Source organism: Vitis riparia, chromosome 18 (assembly GCF_004353265.1).
Source record: "Vitis riparia cultivar Riparia Gloire de Montpellier isolate 1030 chromosome 18, EGFV_Vit.rip_1.0, whole genome shotgun sequence".
NCBI classification, from domain to species: domain Eukaryota; kingdom Viridiplantae; phylum Streptophyta; class Magnoliopsida; order Vitales; family Vitaceae; genus Vitis; species Vitis riparia.
This window is the reverse complement of record NC_048448.1, coordinates 22,610,583-22,635,070: the sequence shown is the minus strand read 5'-3', so window position 1 is coordinate 22,635,070 and position 24,488 is coordinate 22,610,583. Positions and strand designations below refer to the sequence as shown.

General features: G+C 34.8%; 1 protein-coding gene across 1 annotated transcript; it reads right to left on the bottom strand.

Moving 5' to 3' along the window:
- Positions 1-22,669: 22,669 nt before the first annotated feature.
- Positions 22,670-23,981, bottom strand: LOC117905548 (transcription factor SRM1-like). The gene is made up of 2 exons (XM_034818447.1): positions 23,635-23,981; positions 22,670-23,424 (listed from the first exon to the last, which is right to left on the bottom strand). The coding sequence occupies exons 1-2, from the start codon at positions 23,979-23,981 to the stop codon at positions 22,779-22,781; spliced, it is 993 nt and encodes a 330-aa protein (XP_034674338.1). The 3' UTR covers positions 22,670-22,778.
- Positions 23,982-24,488: the final 507 nt, after the last annotated feature.

Below are 24,488 nucleotides of genomic sequence, written 5' to 3'. Positions count from 1 at the left end.
GCTAATGCATCTACTCGAACATTTTTTTTCCCTAGTAATATGAGTCATCTTCAACTTACTGTATTTCTGAAGCTGATTTTTCACTTTCTAGAGGTACCTTACCATTCTTACATCTCTTGCTTCATACTTACTTTGCACTTGGTTTACCACTAGCTGTGAGTCATTCTGTATGTTGAGGTGGCTAGCCTGGATTGACAGTGTTAAGCTTATACCGACAAGCAGGGCTTCATACTTGGTCTCATTGTTCGAATCATGGAAGCCCAACCAGACTACCTACTCCAAGTGTTCTCATGTGGGGGATTGCAAGACAAGTCCTATTCCTGTTCCTACATCGCGTGATGCTTCGTCAACATAGAGAATCCACCACTCCATTGTCTTTTGGTCTGAGCAATCTTTAAAATTGGGCCACTCAACAATAAAATCTGCCAGGACTTGCCCTTTGAGTGATAGGCTGGGTAAATACTGTAAAGCAAATTCACTTAACTCCACGACCTATTTTACCAATCGTCCGGATAACTCAGGCCTGTGCAATATAGCTCGAAGAGGGACATTGGTTAAGACATTGATTTGGTGTGCTTGAAAGTATGGGCACAACTTCTTTGAGGCCATTCAGAGTGCCAATGCTACATTTTTTGGTAGGATGTAGCTTTGTTCGGCTAGCAATATTGTTGTACTAACATAGTAGACTGGTAATTGACTTCAATCAGGACCCAACTTAAACAAAACTACACTAATTTCTAGCTTCGACGCTGCTAAGTACATATACAACGAATCTTCCAATTAAGGACTTTTTAAGATTAGGAGAGAAGTCAAATAGATTTTTATGGCTAAGAACCCTTCCTCGCACTCAATCATCCACTCAAAAGTCTTGGCCTTCTTTATCACATTAAAGAAGGGCTTCAAGCGGTTAGTGTATTAGGAAATAAAACGGCTTCTAGCATCCATTTTTCTTGTTAAACGTTGTACTTATTTTTTATTTCGAGGAGAGGGTAGCTCTTGTATTGCTTTTATTTGAGCAAGATCAATTTCAATTCCTCGCTTTGTGACCAAGAAACCCAAAAACTTACTAGTAGACAAGTCGAAGGCACACTTAGCAAGATTTAATTTCATCCCAAAGTGTTGTAGCAAGTCAAAAGCTCGTTGTAAATCTGCACAGTGATCCTCTCGTCTCTTGCTTTTTACAAGTATATTATTTGTATAAACCTATGCCATTTTGCCTAGCATTGGATAAAATATTTTTGTAATGAGTCGCTAATAAGTGACTCCTGCATTCTTCAGGCCAAAAGGTATAACATTATAACAAAAAGTCTTAAAATGAGTTATGAATGCTATATTTTTCGAATCAGGAGGGTACATAGGAATCTAGTTATAACTAGAAAAAACATCCATAAATGACAACATTTTATGCCCCAAAGTGGCATCAACAATCTGGTAAATGCGTGGCAATGAGAAATTATCTTTTGGGAACGCCTCGTTCAGGTTAGTAAAGTAAATAAAAACCCTCCATTTGTCTTTTTTTTTTTTTTTTTTGGCACAACCACTACATTAGCTAGCCAGTCCGAGTAGTAGATCTCTTGAATGAATCCCACATCAAGCAATCGGGATATTTCAAGTTGAACTATATGTTATCTTTCCAAATTGAGTCTTCTTACTTTCTGACGAATAGGCTTCGATCCCGGGTGGATCCCGAGTTTATGACTAATCACTTCAAGGGATATTCCTAGCATGTCCAAAAGTTCCCAAGCAAATACTTCGACATTCATATCCATCCGATTTACTAATTGCTTCATTTCCCATTCTGTCATCATAGAGCTGACATAGGTAACCTTTTCTGGTTCCTCCTTTTGTATTTCTACAAAAATGAGTGGGGTAACGACTGGGGATTCTCGATCACCCCCCTTCTTAAGTAATTGCTATTTCGATTGGGACCTGACGTTAATGTAGGTATTTTCAACTTTCTCTCATGCGGGCTTGGCATTTACTTGATAACACTACCGAGCAGCTAGCTAATTCCCAAATAAGTCAACTTGTCTTGCTTTAGTAAGGAAGTTGACTTTTTGGTGATAAGTTGATAGGGTAGCTTTCATTTTGTGAATCCATGCTTATCCTAGTATGGTATTATATGGTGAAGGATCCAACACGAATAAGAAATGAATGTTCAATGTCGTGGGGTCAATTTCTACTGGAAAAACTATTTCTCCTAAAGATTGGATTGTTGAGCCATTGAAGCCTATTAGCACCTAGTCCGGGCTTCCCAAAGTGGAGATTGAGATACCCATTTGCTTAAAAACCAAGATATGGAGCAAATTAGTTGAATTGCCCGGGTCAACTAATACCTGACAAACTTGGAAGTTGGCAATCTTGAGTGATAGAACAAGGGTATCTTCATGTAGGACTATTATTCGAGTGAGATCCCGTTGGTCTAAATGAAACAACCCAGTCTATTGGCTCCATTGTTCCTGGCACAAAAGAGTACTACTCCATCCCAATTTTCTCTACATCATTTGTTTCTTGAACCATTGCTCGTTGACGGCGCTTTGACTCCCAAAGTTGATCAACAGGTCCTCATTGAATGACGTGAATGACTGGCAGGGCTCTTCCTGGCTGAATCATGTCGGTTGCACCCTGCTCACTACTCCTAGTTGTCGACATTTCACTTTTCTTGATATATTGGTAAAGCAAACTGACTCTCACCATGTCTTCCACTAGATAATAAAGGTGTTAGCACTCATCGGTGGTTTGTCCACATTCTTTATGATATTCGCAATGCCGCGTTTGATCTCGTTATGCCGACTCCCCCCTGAGAGTGAAAGGCCATCTAAAATCGGGCAAACTACTCTTAATTGGAAGTAACTATCCATAAATCCAACTGAGCGGTTTCTACCACCGAGGTGGTCTTTGGCCCTCTTCATTCCTACGTGGCTTCTTGCCTTGTGAGAGGTTCCTTGGGCTCTTACGTGTATTCCTTACATCTTTTCTTACTTATGTTGCCTGTGTTGACACTAAGACAGGGCTGGCTGCAGCTTGTAAATCCTCTTCCAATATAACATACTTATTGGCCCTCCTAAAAAAATCATCAATTGTCTTCGATGGCTTTTTGGAGAAAGATTCGAAGAAAGGGGTCCCTGGCCCAATGCTATGTTTGAAGGCTTATAATAGAGCATCCATACTGTATGTTTCTACCTGAAGCATTGCTTGGCTGAACCTGTCCATGAACTGGCGCAAAGTCTCAGTCTCTATCTTCTTCAGATTCTAAAGGCTACTTATATTGAACTTCTGACTTGCTGAGCATAAATAATGAGCTACAAAGACTTCTGACATCTCCCTAAAAGAATGAATAGAATTAGGGGGAAGTCGGTGGAACCAAGCTAGGGTAGTGCCTTAGAGACTTGCTGGGAAGTCCTTGCAAAGGAGATCATTATTGCCGATATCAAACATCATCATTTTCCGATAATGCATTAGATGATCGAATAGGTCATACGAACCATCATACATGACGAACTTTGGAATGGTGTCCCCTCCTAGGGTTTCATACATCAAAATATATTGGGTGAATGGCATTGTCATCATATCATTCAAACGTCGAGTTGTGGCTTCCAGGGACATCTCAATCAGACGCTTATGAGGGAGCCAAACTGTCGAGGTTAGGGGTCAAGTCATCCCTCCTGCGACCTCAACGCAGGACAACCTCATCTGTTGTTGGTTGCCAGGGTTCGAATATACTGGGGGTTAGGGCCCCCGTCGAGAGGTGTTGTCTACTTCATCGACACCTTTAGTGACTAGCATTCTCAAGATCCTAAGGTGGGATGGGCGGCATCCCCCATGCGAGTTTAAAATGGTGTGAGGAGCTTAACCAAGGGGAACTACATAATCTAAAGGCTCCACTACTTCATTATTATCTTGTTGGTGTAAATGATCAAGATTGCTCGTTGATAGATACAACACATGAATGTGAGCACGTTGATCCTTGAGTTGTGTCCACAGCAAGGCATTCTTTTGCCTTAACAACTCAGTCTGAGCAAAGATGAATTCAATTCTTCTTTTTTGCTCCATTTGACGCCTTTTGAAATCCTCACGAAGAATTTCCGATGCGATAGCCCTTCGGGGAGCTATTGTACTAACCGAATCCCACGGCTGACTATTTCCCATTATGAAGCTTCCAATTCTAAACAAAAAGGCGGTTTACGTTTAGTTCAAAGAAAAAATGATACTTTTATGTAGAATCTTCCCATAGATGACACCATTTGTTGGACTTGAGAATTTCTTGAGCAATAGTCTTCCTTTCGTCGTGCATTTTCTCTTACCTGCCACACAAGGCTTGCCCGGTGTTACCTCAGGACAACCTTCTTTGATGGTTAAGTCAGTTGGGGTTTCCTTTGGAAAAAGTAATATTTTGATCTATTGATTTTTTACCCTTTTGTGGCCTAGCCAGTTGCATTCACATATCCTTAAACTACCAATAGGCGTGGAGATCGTGGGAGCACTTTCTTTGCCATTTCAAGTAGTTACAGCCCCAAGTGCTAACCGTCCCCGCTACTCCTCATGGATAGTTCTTCCATGTTCTATATTGCCATTTTTCTTGTTGGGCCATTCAAGCTAGTCGGGCTCCAACCCTGGCCCAAGTTGGCCCAACTCAGAGAATAGTTTTGGATAGGCCCATCACCTTTATTTATGGGGGTACCCACACTCGCATCTATCTAGGTACAAGCTCCTTTCTTTTCTAGGTCTTAGAGAGTACAGGGCTATTCGGGCGGCATTCATATTCATTATGCAAGTAATAAATGTTTCGAACTGCAACCATAAGTTTGACTTTAAATCTGAAAATTGTTATTCATAAGGTTAATTATTAGCATTTAAAGTAGTAAAAAACTACATGAAATGTTACAACTTTGTCAAAATAAAAATAAAAACTATCATACATTGAAATTTAAGTATGAAAAAAATTTCTTAAGAACATATAGCTCATCTCTTACAAAAACTAACTTGATCTTCAAAGAGGTGTGTCTCAAAAAACCATCTAGATGCACCTTATTATAGAAACATTCATCGGTCACTTGGAAGAAGAGCATTGTTGGCTGTGTACCAACAATCGAGGTAGTTAATTGTGGTAGTGATCAACACCTAATATGAAGGCATGAAGATTGTTCCATACCGGTTATTAGTGTTATACTATGACACTTTGAGGTAGTGTAGGATTGGGCGTGGTGACAGTCAGGATTCGAAACAACCCAAGTGCTACGGGCAAGGTAACCTGTCTGTCTCCTTCCATCCCTCGTACACATGTCTACCGCTTGAGCCTCACGTCAAAATGGATCATTCCTATGCGCCTAGCCACTCTCCCATACAGCAAGTGCAAGAGGTTTTTACAGTCCAGTGTAAGTTTGTTCCATTTTCTTTACCAATTTACAAGAATACCATTCTTAATGGGTACATGCATGATACTTCATGGTTTCCGTTCCATTAAATGAAAGATATGACAGGGAATGACAGTGTGGCAAATATTTAAAGAAAATAATGGTAGAAAAGATTAGAGCAAAAAGTGGATTCCCATTTTTATTATTTAGTATAGAAATATTTACCTCTAACATTATATTAGAGGATGGAAGATAAGCACAGTGTTTTGTTGGTCATAATGGTGCTACTTGGACCAATGGATGAGTTGAGTAATATTTTTAATATTCGGGTCAGCTTGAATTAGATTTTTTTAATCCAGACGCATTTTGAGTTGCGTTAAGAGCACGGTTCGAATAACTAAAGCTTAACCAGAATTCAATTTAATATTTTTATAACATTTCAATGTTTTTTTTTAAGAAAGATGTATAAATTTATTTTTACCTTTTAAATTTAAAAGAAATCAAATTATATTATGTGATATTATGTTATTATAATATTTATGATGTATATTATCTTATATAATAATATTTATTTTGTTTTAAATTTTAAAGAAAAAATATTGAATTATATTATATCATATACTTTTAAAGTGTTACTATCATAAAATTTTTACTTATTTAATATTTAAAATTTTATATAAATATATATAAAAAAAAAGTTTTTTTAAAAATATTATAAATGGATTTTGAATTATGTAACCCAATGAACCAAAACAACTCTATTTTAATTTGACTAACCTAAATTCAATCCAAGCTTAGAAATATTATGTTGAGCTAAACTTTGTTTGAGTAGCTCGAATTGAATACCTCGAGTTAGAGGTCAGATTGGGTTTGATTCGGGTTGAATATTTTTTAATTTAAGTTAAGATCATTAATTTGACTAACACATCCAAGTTACAACGTTGGTTGCTCCTAAAAGAAAGTAAATCATATTAAGAAGTATAGATTCCATGAGAAATATAGGGTTAGTTTGACAACTATTTTCATAATAATTTTCTATTCTCCAAAACAAAAAAAATTACGAAAACATGTTTGGTAATAAAAAACTGTTCTTTGTTTTTGTTTTTATTTTTAAGAATAAAAAATAAGGTGGTTTTAGAAAATATCTTTTAATTGTTTTTTACTATTTTCACTTGTTTTCTAGGAATTGTGTTAAACAATAATTATACAAACATATAAAATGGTTAAAAATAAAATACTAGATATAAAACTTATTTTTAAAACATGTTTAAAAATATTAAAAACAAGTTAAGAATATTTTAAGTTTTCAAACAAACTTATTTTACAAAACATTATGGAATGATTTTCAAAAATTGTATTTGAAAACAGTTACCAAACATGTCATAGTGCTTGCTCCTATAAGAAAATAAATCATATTGAAAAGAAGATTCCATAAGAAATATAGTATGCATGGTCCAGAGTTATATTTAGGGTTACAACTTCGATGGGTTAGTTGAGTTCATGGTTAACCCAAACTCAATCCGAATTAAGAGATAATTAACTCAAACTCAACCCAATCCGACCTCTAATATGAGGTACTCAACCCAAACTTAACTCAACCTCATTTTTCTAAACTCGGGTTGGATTCAGGTTGGTCGAATTATACTCGAATTGATTGGGTTGCATAATTCAAAATCCATCCAAAATGATTTTAAAAAAACTTATATATATATATACACACACAACAATTTAAATATCTTCAAGATAATAATTAAAACAAAGTAAAACTTTTGTACCTTTCTAAAAAAATGAAAAAGTATATGATATGTAAATAATAAATTGGAATGAGGGACGAGAATTGGAAATGATGTTTATATGAATGTTTGGGCGTGTATGAAATCATAGTCATGGTGGTCCACTAAGAACCTAAACAAGGTAACCATTCTATATAGAAATAAAAAGATAACGCAATGGTCATCCATCCTTGGTGCCTTCATCATTTGCTACTATTGATACCTAATTTCTTATTGGCACGTGTAAATTTGAAAAAGAAAATTATGACAATTAAATAAAAATAATAATATGTTTAAAAATTATGACAGTTAAAATTAAAATAAACAATTTAAAATTTATCTTCAAATTGTTTAATGTAAAACCATGGAGAGATCATTTTCTTATTAGGATTTAGAAGTTCTTCAAATAAAAGTTACTACATAACTATTTGATTAGAAAAACGCACAAGTACTATTTTCAATTAATTAGGAGAAAATGTGGAGTTGTAATTATAGATTGATTGAAAATTCTCAAAGTGCAAAAGGAAAAAAGTTAGTCATATTTGTAGGGACCCCTCCCCCCTGATGACACGTGGCATACATCCCTCGATGACACATGGCACGCAGTCTTATTCGGATTTAACCCATCCGGATCTTCCCAAGAGTACACGTGGCGCGCTTCTCCTATCCGGACCCCTAAGGGAGAGGCACACGACACTCGCAAGCCTCACACCCGAACAACCCCATATCACATCCGGACGACCGACATATCCTATCCGGATATGTTTTGTCTGGATCATTGACTTAAAGTAAGCAAATCTTGCATGTTATCACAACAGCCTGCCATGGCCCACATTCCGCCACCTGCAGAGTGAAAAGACAGGAATGAGGTGACGGCAAGTCACTTCCCTCGATCTCTGACAGTTGCGGCGCCTCCCACGATCTCTATCAGCCGGGGTGATAATGGCCCTGCCACCACCTAGTGGCATCATGACAAGCCAAAATATCTCTCTACCATTAAAGAGGGAAACAAAGCTTCTGACACTATATATATGAACATTCGCACAAGGAGGAAGGTAAGCTTGCAATACCTAGTAAAAAGCCAACTGATTTATCTCTCTTACCATGGCTAACAAAACCATCGGAGGGTGCATCCGGACACCCTGTCTGGATGCCTTTTGCAGGAACGATTGAATCAAGAACCTATATTGGTTGAGATCGTGCGTTTATCCATTTGGAAACTATGTGGATCATCAGGGACGCGAGGCCTCAACAATATTATCAAAAACATTTTTAATATTTCAAAGAATTTTGAAACAAATTTAGTAGAAAATGAAGAAATAAAAGAAATATATAGTTGTGTTACAAATATTTATAATAGTTCGTAAATAAATCTATTATTATTATAATGTTTGTATTATTGCCATATCTATGTTATTCTTGGATTATACATAAGAGTTTATGAGTTATTAAAGCAAGATGGAATAACTAGAGAAATGTTTGCAATGTTTTCTCTACTTGTTTTTAAAAACTATTTTTTATTCTTTAAGGTAAAAATAGGTTTTAAAATAAGTTTCAGAAAACATGATGATTTTTAAAAACTCATTAAAACAACTTTTATATGTTTTCTAAAAATTGTTTTTTATTTCACTTTGTTTTTAAAAAACGACCAAACAGTATTAGAAAATTTTAAAAAATTGGATTTTTACATCAGAGGACAAATAGACTCTAAATTATTCTTCCATTTTATTTTCTTTTCCAACTAAGTTATTCACTCATCTTATTTTCTTTTCTTTTTTTCCTTTAATTTTTATGTTTATTTTATAATACATTCTAAGTTCATTATTTATTTGAAATAGTAAGTCATATCTAGAAAGGTACGTAATCCTATTTTCTTTAAACACTTTTGATTCAAAAGATATATGAAAAATGATATTTAATCATATTTTGTTTTTATTATTACAACTTGTTTTTTTTTATTTTTTAAATTTACCTTATAGTCAAAGCTATGAGACGATTCCTATTGATAATTATCTCCTAGAAGTTATGCACATAATTTTAAAACTTTATAATTAAAAATTATATAAAACAAAATTGTTAATTAACAACTCCATATTGAAAAGCTATAGAAACCATTTCTAATTATGTAGTACAACCAAAAGTTTACAACAGTATAATTTTTATTTTTATTTTTGTAAATTTTCAATTGTTTTATATTATTATTACATCATTCAAATTTTAATTATTCATATCCTAAAACTATATAGAAGCTATAATTTTTATATCAACCGTTAAAACTCATATAGCCAAAATTTATATGAAAAATATTTATTATAAACTTATATTACATATTGCCAAAAGTTATATCTTTTCTTATAATAAGAAGTTATAAAGAATAAAATTGTTAATTAACAATTTTGTACAACTTTATAAAATTCATGGAACTAGAAGTTATCAAAAATTATTTTATGCCTCGAAACTATGAAACTATTTTTTTTTACATTTTATTACAACGAAATTATGTAAAAATATTTTTATGCCTAAAACTAAATGGTAACAAGTACATAGATAATATTTAAATATTATCAAAAGATTAATATTTTGTTTATTATTATAAGATACACAAAATTGGTAAGTAATTGATAATTTTCTGAATTCTTATAACTAGAAGTTATGCAGAATCACTGATAGAGATATTTGTATATAGAAATGAAATTTTGAGTGTATGAAAGCATGATATTTTGCCGCTTATGATTCTTCTAATAGAGGCCATCTTGCAATAGTTTATATTCTAGCGGTTTAATATACAAGATTTTTTCTATATCATATATAAGTTGAGATTAATTTTAATATTTTTTAAAATATTTAAGAGCAATATATAATATTAAAATGTCTTTTATTCATAGAGAAGGTTGAAATTTCTAGATATAATATATACTTATCTTCTGAATAATATCTTTTTATTTGTTTGTACAGAATTTCGATTTTTAAATATTCTAAGAAACATGTAAAAAAAATTTTTGTTACATTAAAAAAGTTTTGGGTTATTTATTAAGAATTTAATGCTAAAAATTCTATATTGTAAATATTGAAAACTATATGAGAAAATTAGTTTTCTGTTTTTGTTTTCTTGAGATTATCACATAAAGAATTTATTGAAATTATTTTTAAAATACAATTACTTAGATTAAATTAAACCTAACTCATATGATGATGATTTTAGAATTAATATAGAGTTAAGTTATGATTTGATTTTCCTTCTTATATATCTTGTTTATGAAGAATATAGAAATAAATATTATATTTATGTGAAAAAAATTATAAATTCTGGTATGCTTTTAGTTACCTATTAATATATTTTCTTTTACTTATTTGAATTTTTTAGAACATGGAAAGACTTCATTTTGAAAATTATGATCTTGAGAATATGTTTTACTTTTTGATATTTTTTTTATATATGATATTTCTTAATTAAGATCTTATGCATGAATATCCATGTAGAAGTATTTCAAAATTTTTGGAGATTTAAAATTGATAGAATATATGTATATTGTTGAAATTTGAGATTTCAAATTTTTATTTATGTTAAAATTTTTGAGTCACATAAAAATAATTAATATGTCCTGAACTATATAGGAGGGATTGCTTCCATTGGGGATTTTTTTCCCCACTCCAACTTCGGATTCTTGGAAATCATCCCCCACCAATGAGAACAAGTCTCATTGCTTCCATGAAGGAGCCCGCCAAAGGGATGTTGGAGTCGTAACCCATATCTCTTCTCGAGAAGGATGACTTATTTAGAAAGGGACCTACTTTATCTTGGCAGACTTGAAAAGCAAGGGAAGCGGATGGCTAAGATGGTGAATTATTGCCATGTATGGTATTCTTATTACTTCGATTATTTTATTATAGAATACATTAGGTTCAAATCTTATTCAAAATATATTTTGTTATATTTTTGCATATATTATTTTAGATAGATTCATGGTGTTTCAATTAAAAGTTTTAAGTTATAGACAATTCTAAAATGTTTTAGATTATGATAAGTTTCCTTGAAATTTTGGCCTACGAATCTATTTTTGCATATTAATTTGGATCATAATAATATTTGAATAGAAATTATTGATCCATCATTATAATTAGTTTGATTATGGAATAATTTTATTATTATTTCATGTATAAATTACTCTACACTTATAAAATCAAATGTGTGAGAGAGGGTAAATTAAGAAATATATAACTTTAAATTCTTATATATATTGTGTGTTATATATTTTTTCATTGCTTTCACATAATTTATTTCGTTGGGTCTTCATCATAGACTAGTATTTTTGTTGGGATACTCCTGGATCATAGGCACATGCTCTTTAAACATCTTGGGACAGGGACGCTAGATCTATGCAATGAAAGTAATAATAAGACAAAACCATAGATCTAGGGCTTTGAAAATTTTACTTCTAATTTGGATATTCCCAAATTAATTCCAATAGAATAAGAGGATGGTGTTGTTAGGATAAAGCACTTGAAAATATGATATGATGTAACAAATTTGAAATTCATTTTATGACATTCTAGATTTATTTTTATTTATCCTTATTCCATACATTATACTTTATGAGCATTTTGGCCTAGCATATCTTGCATTGTATATAATTTGGGTGTATTAGGAGTACTTACACGAAAGATCAAACTCATGAGTTCCTTATAATTAGATGATTTGTGCACAACTAATTTGTAGACTTAAGTAATCAATTTAAGGCAGTAATTGAAGGGATGACTGGTCTTGGTCATTGAGATGAGATTCCCTGTGAGTCATGACATGAGGTTATCGGATAGTCATAACTTCACCAAGTTGCTATACTGTATTGTCTCTCAATCTTGAGAGAATATTGAGTTTGTGCAAAAGTTAGTAGTGACTTTATTCATTGCTTCCCTAGGATATTTGGTTTATACACTCTGTTGGGGGGTTCCAAATGGGGGGGAAAAGATGTGGGAGCTGCTGGTTTGCAGTAGACTCAAAGACTTTTGAAATCTCTGTGGAGGTGTTAAGGAAGAAACCAAGGGGGATTATTGTGGAAAGAAGCAGAGGCTTCACTTCGTGGATCAGATTTGGGGAGTCCAACTTGGGCTGGCTGTTGGAGGGAGTGGAGACTAGTTGTAGGGGTGAGGGTGAGCATAGTTTAGCAAAAAGGTGGGAGGAGGAAGGTAGGAAGTTCAGACTGGAATGTCGAACAAACGAAGCCGGCAGGTTTTTATTATGTTCTGTGGTTGATTCGGAAGCAAAGAGACATTGCTTGGTGTTCCCGGAAGGTAAAGGTTTTTTGGGAGGATGGGGGTCTTGCTGGCTGAAAAACTTCGCTCAATAGGAATTGTGGCAAGAGATGAGACTAGGGAAGCATGTACATCCCAGAAGACTGAGAGCAAAGTTGGGGCTTCTAAGGGGAAGAAAGAGAAATCCTACGTTGAAGTAGTGAAAACAAGAGAAGTTCCAAGAGAAAAAAGACTAGGGGAGGCAGCATGGATTCAACTGGGAGAAGAAGATGTGGCAAAAGGAAGGGAGTTTTTGGACCGTTGCTTGGTTGGGAGCTGGGGAGAGACGGGGGTTACGGATGTTGACTTGAGAGATATGGAAAAGTGGGGAAAACAGCACTGGAAAATTCAAGGAGGAATGAGGATAGCAAGGATGGGGGGCTTTTGTTTTCTGTTTGTGTTTGAATTAAAAGCAGAGGCAAATAATGTGTTACAACGAGGCTTCCGGCACTTTAAGGAATCGGTTATACATCTGGAAAGATGGGACCCAAGAGTGGGATGTTATCAGAGTCGCGAACAAGTTAAGGAAGTCTGGGTGAGAGTGATGGGATTACCACTGCATCTTTGGAGCCAGGAAGTGTTTAAAAAGATTGGAGACTGTTGTGGGGGATTTGTTGCAGTGGATGAAGGTACCGGTGCAATGAAGGAGTTACAATGGGCCAGAATATTGGTGAAATTGGAGGGGATAGAAGGGCCAAGCTCTCTACAAGTGGTAATTGGCACTACATGTTACGCTATTCAACTTTGGTGGGAGATGTTGCCAAGAGTGACTGATGTGATTCCAGCCAGCAGATTTGGGACAGGGAAGAAGCTGAAGGTTAGGGAAGAAGAAGGGGGGAAGCCACGCGCCGGCTGTGCGGTGGAAATGGTGCAAGCAAAGGGTCATCACGCAAAGATGGCAGTGCCGTCTGAAAAGGGAGAAAGTAGCTGCAGACCAGCCTTGGAGACCACTTATTCTGACATGACACAGACAAGAGGGGCAGTGGCAGAGAGGCAGAAGGATGGTGGGGAGAGTCTGCCAAAAGATGGGCCTGCAGTTAAAGCTAATGGTAGGTCGGGCTGGGTACTGGAATCAGAAGCGGAGAGAAGGCCCAATGAGGAGAACCTGGTGACCATCAAAGAAGTTAGTGGGCTGGATCACTTAGGCCCACCTATAAAATTGACCAAGCCAAAAGCCCAGAAGGGGCCAGCTGAGGAGAGCCAATTTGAGGTATGTGGGCCGCCCCATTTAGGCCCACTACCAATTATTCCTGCACAAGAGATGGGCCGCCCCCAGTTGGCTCCTTATAAGGGCTCAGCTGGGATCGGGCATTCTATCTCTCATCCTTTAGTTTCTGCTGGTGCTAGGGCTCGCGAGGATTGTCGGGAGGAGGCAGATGGGTGGCCAGATGGGGTCTTGATCGGTGTCCTACAAGGCTCGTCCTCTCCGGGTTTTAACATCAAAGAGCTTACCAACGAAGTTCTAAAGGAGGAGGCGGCCAGGTACACATCTTCTTGTCCTCGGGATGTTTTTTCGTTTGGGGAGAGGGTTCTCTATTCTTCTTCTTCTCGTTCTGGGTGGGACGGGATGATGGTCGATTCAGTTGGGGGCAGTGATTTTGGGGGAATAGATATGGACCCTCTAAGAATGATTATGGCGGATGGAAGGGAGGAAGAGGTCCTAGGGTCGCCGGGGATGGCTCTCGGGACTGTTGGAAAGGAGGTAGAGAAAGTGGCGGGATGGGATAATCAGGAAATTATGGAAGAGATAACCGAAGCGGGTGAGCAGTGTTGGCAGTCCAGTTGCTTGGCTAGGTTCAGCCGATGCCTCGGGATGCCGACGGAGGGCTTTGAAGGAGAGATCCTGTTTTTGCTCAAAAGAATGAAAGAAAGAAAACTTCAGAAGGGGAAGAAGGGGAACGTGGCTGGTAGGAAAAAGAGAAAAATGGAATCATCCAAATTCGAAAGGGAATTGAGGAAGTTGGAATGGACCGTGAATTACATTGGAGGAGAAGGGGGGGGGGGGGGGGGGCAGTTCTTCCAAAATTAAATGAAGATCCGAATTCTATCTTGGAATGTTAGAGGGGCAAATAACAGTGACAAGAGAAAGGTGATTAAAGCCTTGATTAAGAAGAATAAGGTGGACTTGGTTTGTCTGCAGGAAACAAAAATACAGGAAATGACAAGAGGGATTATTCGGAGCATAGGGGTGGGAAGGTTCTTAGATTGGGAAACTGTGGACTCAAGGGGATCAGCGGGCGGCATAGTGGTGTTTTGGGATAATAGGGTGCTGGAGATGATCTAGTTAGAAAAGGGAGAATGTTCAATTTCCTGCCATTTTAAAAATTGTGAGGATGGCTTTACGTGGACCTTCACAGGGGTTTATGGTCCGACTAAGAGGAGAGATAGGGAAAATCTCTGGAATGAGCTGGGGGCCATCTACGGCCTTTGGAATGGGCCGTGGTGTGTTGCTGGGGATTTTAATGCTATCCTAAGTCCTGATGAGCGCAATAGAGGAGGGAGTTTTAATTCAGACATGAGAAGATTCGCAGATGTAATAGAACAATTACAGTTAAAGGACTTGCCTCTGTTTGGGGGTCCTTTCACTTGGAGTGGAGGGGTGAACAACCAGACCCTTTCAAGACTAGATAGATTCCTGGTCAATGAGGGGTGGGATTGCCGGTTTAGTCATGCAAGGCAAAGCGTTCTACCGAGACCAGTGTCAGACCACTTCCCAATTCTGTTAGAAGGAGGGGGCTTGAGAAATGGACCATCCCCTTTCAGATTTGAGAACATATGGCTTAAGGTGGAGGGGTTTAAGGATTTATTGAAAGCCTGGTGGGAGGAGGCTAACTTTAATGGTGCTGCAAGCTTTGTTCTGGCTGAAAAACTAAAAGTGGTGAAGACTAAACTGAAGGAGTGGAACAGAGACGTCTTTGGAAGGGTGGAGAATAGGAAAAATGGTGCTTTGGATCAGATGCAGTTCTGGGATGAAAAGGAGAAGACAAACCGATTGACATTGGAAGAGATGGAGGCTAGAAGAGAGGCGAGGGAAGAATACAAAAAATGGGTTCTCTTAGAAGAGATTACGTGGAGACAAAAATCTAGGGAAGTGTGGTTGAAAGAAGGGGACATAAATACGAGTTTCTTCTACAGGATGGCAAATGCTCACAGGAGAAGAAACAACATAGAACGAATAAGAATTAATGGCGTTTGGAAGTCGGAGGAGAATGGGATGAGTGAAGGGATAGTAAATGCCTTTAGAACCCTGTTGTCCAATCCGGGAGAATGGCGGCCTTCTTTGGCCGGACTGCAGTGTGAACAGTTACAGAACCTGGATGCTGATGCTTTAGAGGTGTCGTTCACGGAAGAAGAGGTACACGGTGCGCTAGTAGGCTGTAGTGGGGACAGAGCCCCGGGTCCTGATGGATTTACAATGTCTTTTTGGCAGTTTGCGTGAGATTTTGTGAAGGAAGACGTGATGAGATTCTTTAGGGAGTTTCATGAACATGGTAAATTCGTTAAAAGGCTAAACACAACTTTTTTGGTCTTAATCCCAAAAAAAATGGGGGCTGAGGATTTGAGGGATTTCAGGCCCATAAGCTTAGTGGGAAGCCTATACAAGTGGTTGGCTAAGGTTTTAGCCAATAGACTCAAAAGGGCGGTTGGAAAGGTGGTCTCTAAAGCTCAAGGGGCTTTTGTGGAGGGGAGACAAATTCTAGATGCGGTGCTAATAGCTAATGAAGCCATCGACTCGATTCTAAAGAACAATGAAAATGGGATCTTGTGCAAACTTGATATAGAGAAGGCATATGACAATGTGGATTGGTCCTTTCTTCTTACAGTAATGCAGAGAATGGGTTTTGGGAAGAAATGGTTAGGGTGGATCAAGTGGTGTATATCCATTGCAAGCTTCTCTGTGTTGATTAATGGAACGCCTAAGGGTTTTTTCCAAAGCTCAAGGGGCTTAAGGCAAGGTGATCCTCTCTCGCCTTATCTCTTTGTGATTGCCATGGAGGTATTCAGCTCGTTCATTAAAAGGGCTGTGGAAAATGGTTATATTTCGGGCTGTCAGGTGAAGGGAAGGAATGAAGGTGGGATTCAGATTTCACATTTGTTGTTTGCTGATGACACTTTGGTGTTTTGCCAAGCCTCCCAAGATCAGCTGACTTACCTAAGTTGGCTGCTAATGTGGTTTGAGGCCGCTTCGGGGATGAGAATTAACTTGGACAAGAGTGAACTCATTCTAGTAGGGAGAGTAGTGGATATTGATGATCTTGCCTTGGACTTTGGATGTAAAGTGGGTAGCCTCCCGTCCACTTACTTGGGTCTTCCTTTGGGTGCTCCGTTTAAGTCAGTGGCAGTGTGGGATGGAGTGGAAGAGCGGTTCCGCAAAAGATTGACTATGTGGAAGAGACAATACTTATCTAAGGGAGGAAGAGCAACCTTGATCCGAAGTACTTTGTCAAATCTTCCCATATACTATATGTCTGTTCTGAGATTACCAAGTTCAGTTAGAAGAAGACTAGAGCAAATCCAAAGGGATTTTCTTTGGGGCGGTGGCAGTTTGGAGCGAAAACCACATCTAGTAAGATGGAAGGTGGTGTGCGTAAGCAAGAAAAAAGGGGGTTTAGGGATCAAATGTCTTTCCATTCTCAATAAGGTACTCCTATCTAAATGGAATTGGCGTTTTGCAAACGAGAGAGAGGCTTTGTGGAATCAAGTAATTAGAGGGAAGTATGGGGAAGATAGAGGGGGTTGGTGCACGCGGGAAGTGAGAGAGGCGCATGGCGTGGGGCTTTGGAAAGGAATAAGGATGGATTGGGATCTGGTGGGTGCGCGGATTTCTTTTACTGTTGGCAATGGAAGGAGGGTGAGGTTTTGGAGGGATAGATGGTGTGGGGATGCCCTCTGTGTGAGTCGTTTCCTTCCCTCTATGCCTTATCGATTGAAAAGGATGCTTGGGTGGCGGATGTTTGGGATCCATTGGTGCAGGGGGGTAGGGGGGGTTGGAACCCGTGTTTTTCAAGATCCCTAAACGACTGGGAGGTGGAGGAGGCGGAATTATTCTTGGGGTGTCTTCATGGGAAGAGAGTCCTTGGAGACGTAGATGACAAGGCTGTTTGGACTGAAACAAAGAGCGGCATTTTCTCGGCCAAGTCTCTATACCTTGCTCTAGAGGCGGATTACCCTATTTCTTTTCCATCTAGCTGTATTTGGAAGGTGTGGGTACAACCCAAAATCAGTTTTTTTGCGTGGGAGGCCGCATGGGGTAAGGCGCTAACCCTAGATCTTGTTCAGAAAAGAGGATGGTCATTGGCGAATAGATGTTTCATGTGTATTGAAAATGAGAAGACCATAGATCATCTGCTTCTCCATTGCTCAAAGACAAGGGTCTTATGGGAGTTGTTGTTTTCTTTGTTTGGGGTGTCTTGGGTGATGCCGTATTCAGTTAGAGAGACTTTGCTTAGTTGGCAGAATTCTCCTGTTGGCAAGAAACACAGGAAAGTGTGGAGAGCGGCTCCCTTACATATTTTTTGGACGGTTTGGAAGGCGAGAAATCGATTAGCTTTTAAGGATGATGAAATATCAATACAGAGATTGAAATACTCCTTTTTATGCTCACTTTGGTCTGAGGCAAAGCTGTTTATAATAGAATGCCCTCAAACTTTGGTGAATTTTATAGATTGGTTGGGATCATTGTAAGGTTTTTGGGCCTTTTGGGTTTGGGTCTTTTATGTGTCCTTGGCCTTTTTTGGTGGTGGGGGTATAGGTTTGTATATTTTGCATAGGTTGTATTCCCTGAGTCGCTCCTTTGGTGGCTCTTTATAAATGAATTTTTTTTACTTATCAAAAAAAAAAAAAGTTAGTAGTGACTTTAACTTATAGATGAGATTGTAAGCGGATCATATTCTCTATGACTACGTTTGGTTGGTCGGATATAGCATGAGATAGGACATAGTATATTTTATCCTATGTTTGGTTAGTGATGAGATAAGATAAGTTATGTCATCACTTATCATATCCTATGTTTGACCAAATATGGGATAAGAAAAGTGGTGAGATATATTATCTACCTTCTATTTTTCATCTTTTTCATATGGGATATGTTAATCTTATGGTAAGATATAAAATATACATATCCTATGCATAAAAAAGTTATTTATTTTATCAATTTTTTTATTTTTAATATATTCATTTAATAAAATAAAAAATTATTATAAATTAAATTTACAATTAAAAAAGAAAAACAAAAAAATATTTATAAAATAATATTAATATATGATATATAAATTATTTTTATATAATAAATAACAAAAAATAAAAAAAATATTTGTAAATTTTAAATATTTTAATGATAAATATTGTTAAACATAAATGAAATTTCATTTTTTTAAATATAAAATATTTGAATGTGATATCATTTTTATTTTAAACATGGAAAAATAATATATATTTCATATTATTTTTAATTTATTTCACAAATTAAATATAAATATAATATAATATAGCATATCTCATTGGATATGTTATTTTAAAATATTAATATGTTCATAGAATATGTATATCCAAAGGATATCATATCCTTGGATATAGATATTGTATCCAATGAAATATGATATCCTACTATATACAAATCCTATCCTATCCTATCTCGCCATCCAAACATAGTTTATGGTCATGTTTAGTTGGCCTAATGTGATATGAGATATGATAAAAGATAGGATATTATATTGTCCTATGTTTGGTTATCCCACCACTAATCCTATCCTATGTTCAACCAAACATGTGACAAGAAAAGTAGTAGGATATTTTATTCATTTTTTTTCATCCCTTTTACATGTGATATATTAATCACATGGTAATATATGGGATATACATATCCCATGTATCAATTTTTTATTTTTAAATATACTCATTTTACAAAATAAATATAAATTAAATTTATGATTAAAAAAGAAAAACAAAAAAAAATGTTTATAAAATAATATTAATATATGATATATATAAATTATTTGTATATATTAAATAACATAATATAAAAAAAAATTATAAAGATCATGAATATTGTTAAACATAACAAAATTTTCATTTTTTTAAATAGAAAATATTTGAATATGATATAATTTTTATTTTAAACATTGAAAATAATATATATATATTTCATACTATTTTTTATTCATTTCACAAGTTAAATATAAATATAATATAATATAACATATCTTATTGGATATACTATTTTAAAATATCATGTTCATAGGGTATGTTTATTCAAAGATATTATATCTTATTGAAAATCATATCCTAGGATATGTAGGATCCTATTTAATGGGATATGATATTCTAAAATATACATAGCCTATCCTATCCTATCAACCAAACTTAACCTACGAATTTGATAACTATTGGTGGAAGCTGATAGCAATAGGTATTTTCAATAGATGTAATATGATATCTTATGCACTTTGAGACAATATATCCCCTTAGGTGATCCTAAGGACGTGTAATCATGAAATTTGTAGGCTTGTAGTAATTCATTTAGACCATCTTTGATTGGTCGAATATAGCATAAGATAGGATAAAAGAAGGAATATTATAGTTTATCTCATATTTGGTTGACGATAGGATATGATAAGTTATCCCATTACTTATCATATCCTATGTTCAACTAAACAGGAGATAAAATAAGTAGTGAGATATATTATCTACTTTTTATTTTTTATTTTTATTTTTATTTTTTAAAAAATTATTTCTTTCACATGAGATATGCTAATCTCATGGTAAATTCCATGTATCAAAAATTTATTTTTTTTATCAATTTTTTATTTTTTAATATATTCATTTTACAATAAATTTTTAATTATAAATTAAATTTATGATTAAAAAAGAAAACTAAAAAAACATTTATAAAATAATATTAATATATGATATATAAAATATTTGTATATATTAAATAACATAACATAAAAAAATTTATTTGTAAAGTTTATTTTTAATCATGAATATTGTTAAACATAACGAAATTTTCAAATTTTTAAATAGAAAATATTTGAATGTGATATAATTTTTATTTTAAACATTGAAAAAAATATATGTTTCACATTATTTTTTATTCATTTCACAAATTAAATATAATATAGTATTCCTATTGGATATACTATCATAAAATATCATATCTAAGGATATCGTATCCCATTGGAAATCATATCCTATGATATGCATATTCTATCCAATGGGATATATCCTATGATATACATATCCTGTCATATCCCACCAATTAGATGTAGGCTTAGTCAACCCATCTTGGGTTTGGATCACTTAATTTAGTTCACTAGACCCTAATTATTTAATTAGTCCTATCAAACTCTAATTAATTAATTAGCTTAATAAAAAAAATACTATATATAAATTCTTATGCAATCTTATGTTTTTACCAAGATGTCCTTATGCATACATGATACGAATAAAAAACTTATGCATCCCTAAAAAATTGTGCTACCAAGGAATATATACTCGAATGAACACCATTATGACCCATGGGAAAATACTGGCTCACTAAAAATCTAATTCTAAAATTGACTCAACACCCCTCTATAAAGAGTCAACTGCAATCCAATATCCTATGATGTTAAATTGAGATACAAAGTTCGAGTCCATGACCTACTATTCATTATATTCAAATTGCCTATAAATTGATGTTCGTAATCTAAAAATGTAGATGTTACCAACTATTCAAGATTATTTCTACATTTTTTGAATATCAGATCCTTCTATTACGTGATCAATTAACATAATCTAATTCTCTAAAAATATATGTCAAATTCCAGTTAAGAATTACAATGATCACAAATTTTTATATGTAATACTTTATTTTTCATTATTTGACATATTTGTATAATTATTTTTTAAAATAGTCATAAAAAAACAAGTGAATAGAATTAAAAATAACTAAACAATATTCCTTGAAAACACTATATTTTCTGTTTTTAATAACAAAAATTAAAAACAGTGGTTGTCAAACATGTTTTTTTGGTTTTTTTTTTTTTTTTTTGTTCTAAAAAATAAAGTTGTTCTAAAAAATAGTTGTAAAATAGGATCTTACATACCATAACAATTATGGGATGGGTACCACCTCCTCCATATTCTACATTAATTTTTTGCTTTGTTTCTTCTTTTATCTATTCCTTTAAAATTTTCAAGAAACAAATATAGTGAGATAAAAAAACAAAAAAAATAAGAAAAAGAAAGCCTAAAAGTTCTTTTTCTTCACCATTTGTTTTATAAAAAAACTGAGAAAATTATGAGAAAAGTACATTCATTGAGAATTAAGTTGTCTTAGTCTCAATATTTTCGTACATTATCAAAATAGAGAAATTTTTTATATTTTTTTACTTATATGTTCTCTTTCTATTCTATTTCCCTTGAAGCTTTTCAAGAACATTAACATAGCCAAAGTGCTAAATGGTAGGCAAACTAGGAGCATAAATAATTATAATCATCCACTTATTAAATTCTAAAATTAAAAACACTAGTTCTTCAACTTTATTTTACAATCATAAAAAATGCAAATTTAAATAGAACCGAGAACTCAGTTGTAAACATCAAGATGTTGAGAAAATTTTAATTTCTATTTCGGCTTGTTCTATAATAATAAATATTTAAGAGAGGTCAAATACTAAAATCACAAACCAAAATTTTTCTCTAATGTTAGTGGTATTTGGCAAACCAATTTAATAATTTAAAATGATTTAATAACTTAATTTAATTCATTAAGTAAATTAAAATACTTTTTCTATCATGTTAAAAGTAACTTATTGATATTAATTAGCACAACTAAATTGAACCCTGATTGCAATTTTTAACTGAATAGAAAAAGGTAAATATATATATTTTTTTTAGTAAAATAATTTAATGGTATGATTTAAAGTAAAAATCAATTTTATATAATAAGTAAAAAAATTAGCTTATTTTTAAGTCCATATTTTTATTTTACATTTTTATTGTAACTTCCTCGATGATCTCTTTTATAATTTATAAGAATAAAATAATAAATTTAAAGTAAATAACTTAAATATAATAAAGTCTACTCCAAAGATCTCGTTGCAACTAACAACTACATGCAGGTAAAACAAAAACATAAATCATAGAATAAATTGTATTAGAAAATATAAAAATCTATGGTTATCGAGTGTTTGATCCAAATCCAAACATTTGTAACTTCTATTGTCAGTGATACAACTAAGTTGAGTTTAAGATAAAATACTAGTCGGTATTTACAGGGGAAAGCATATAACCAAAACCATGATAAAGCATTAAATCATGATATGCTGCTGCTTTCTACATAGTCTGCTTTCTATATGGTGATATAGAAAACATTCAAGATTCATCTTGAGAAAAGGTGAGTAAAAGTTTGAAACCCTCCCCCTCCTTGTTGAGGAAAAGTTTGCAATTGCAACTCTGGGAAATTAGTGGGATATCCTATTCCCTCTCCTTGAGCATGTTGAACTTGTTGATCTGGGAAATTGGGAGGATAGTTGGGGAAGCTTTGGAGGGTAGTGTTGATATTTTGAGCTTGTTTGTCTGGGAAATTGGTGGGGAAGTTGTCGAGGACAGTGTTGTTGATATCTTGAGCTTGTTGATCTGGGAAATTTGTGGGATAGTTGGGGTAGTTGTTGAGGGTAGTGTTGCTATCTTGAGCTTGTTGATCTGGGAAGTTATTGGGGAAGTGGTGAACTTGTTGTTGATCTGGGAAATTATTGGGGAGATCGGAAAAGTTGTCGAGGGTGTCAATAACTTCGTCTTTTTGTTGACCTGAGAAATTATTAGGGAAATCGGAGGGGGAGAAATTGTCGATGGTGTTGATATCATGGATGCTGGATCTCTTCCTCTCTTTCTTCACAGAATTTTGGCGGAGGTAGAACTTCTGGGCATGGCTGGCAACCTGGGTTGGCGTTCTTGTTATCACCACATGTCTTGAAATGCTCCTCCAATCGCCTTTTCCAAATCTAACCAGCCCCGATAGAAATAATCTGCAAATCTACGTATACCCATAAGCTACATTTGCTTTGCATGAGCCATGCATGAAGATATTTCAATGCCAAAACATGGACGCCTCTGCAATATTCTTTTTAATTCCCTTTAAAAAAATATTGTTTGAGACTTTTTTCTCAGAAACCAAACAGAAAAAGAAAATTTATTATAGTAAAAACATATGTTAATAATAAACATAATAAAAGGACCTGTGTTCTACTTCAGTCCATGGAGTCCCTTTCTTTCTCTCAACCTGCTTTGTTTTCTTCCCAACCGAGTCATGGCTCGTTCTGGGCTCCGTCTCCCGCCTCCACGCCTCCTCCAGGTAGCTGGGCATCTCAACGTTGCCGTTTTCAATGTTCGTAACGTCCTCCACCAGCAGCTCGTAGTGCAGCTTCATGTCCTCCGGCGTCTTTCCCGGCAGCTGCTCGGCTATACTCAGCCACCGATCCGGCATCTCCTCGGGGAAGATGATCAAGGCCTGCTCAAAAATCTTATCATCAAGGCGAGTCCAGTGAGTCCGAATCAACTGGGAGGGGAAGGGATCGCAGTCCATGTTGCACCGATTAACTTTATCTCTTATGGTGAGAATTTAATCCTAATTCTATTATATACAAAGAAAGAGAGTCTGGTTTTGCTGGGAGACTTTTCCAGAGTTTCCTGAGAATCAAACACTAAAATATCCAACCGTGAAGCTGAAATATTAGCTGTTCATGAGAAAGAGTTGTTATTCTGTTTGTGGAATTTACCATCTCCCACTCTTCTAATTCCACACGTTTTTTCTTTCGTTAGTTTTTCCACTACTGACTCCTTGAATTTATACCCTTTTCAGTTAATTTATTTTAAATACAATGGAAAAAAAAAGGGCTACAATCATCAAGTAAAATAAAAAAATAAAAATAAAAATCTGAAAAAAAAATATATATCTTGCCGCTTGTTATGTTAAACTTTTCCACCAATATATATTGAAATTCCTATTAAAATGGGTTGTTAGATATTTGAAAAAAAAAAAAAAACCCTTTTCCAACAAACTCTATTGAAAACCCAAAAAAAAAAAAAAAAT

Excerpts from the sequence above, each read along its gene's own strand:
- LOC117905548 (XM_034818447.1), bottom strand. The coding sequence starts at position 23,981 with ATGGACTGCGATCCCTTCCCCTCCCAGTTGATTCGGACTCACTGGACT. Across the intron at positions 23,425-23,634 it reads TGGACTGAAGTAGAACACAG|ATTATTTCTATCGGGGCTGG; the intron begins GTCCTTTTATTA and ends GTAGATTTGCAG.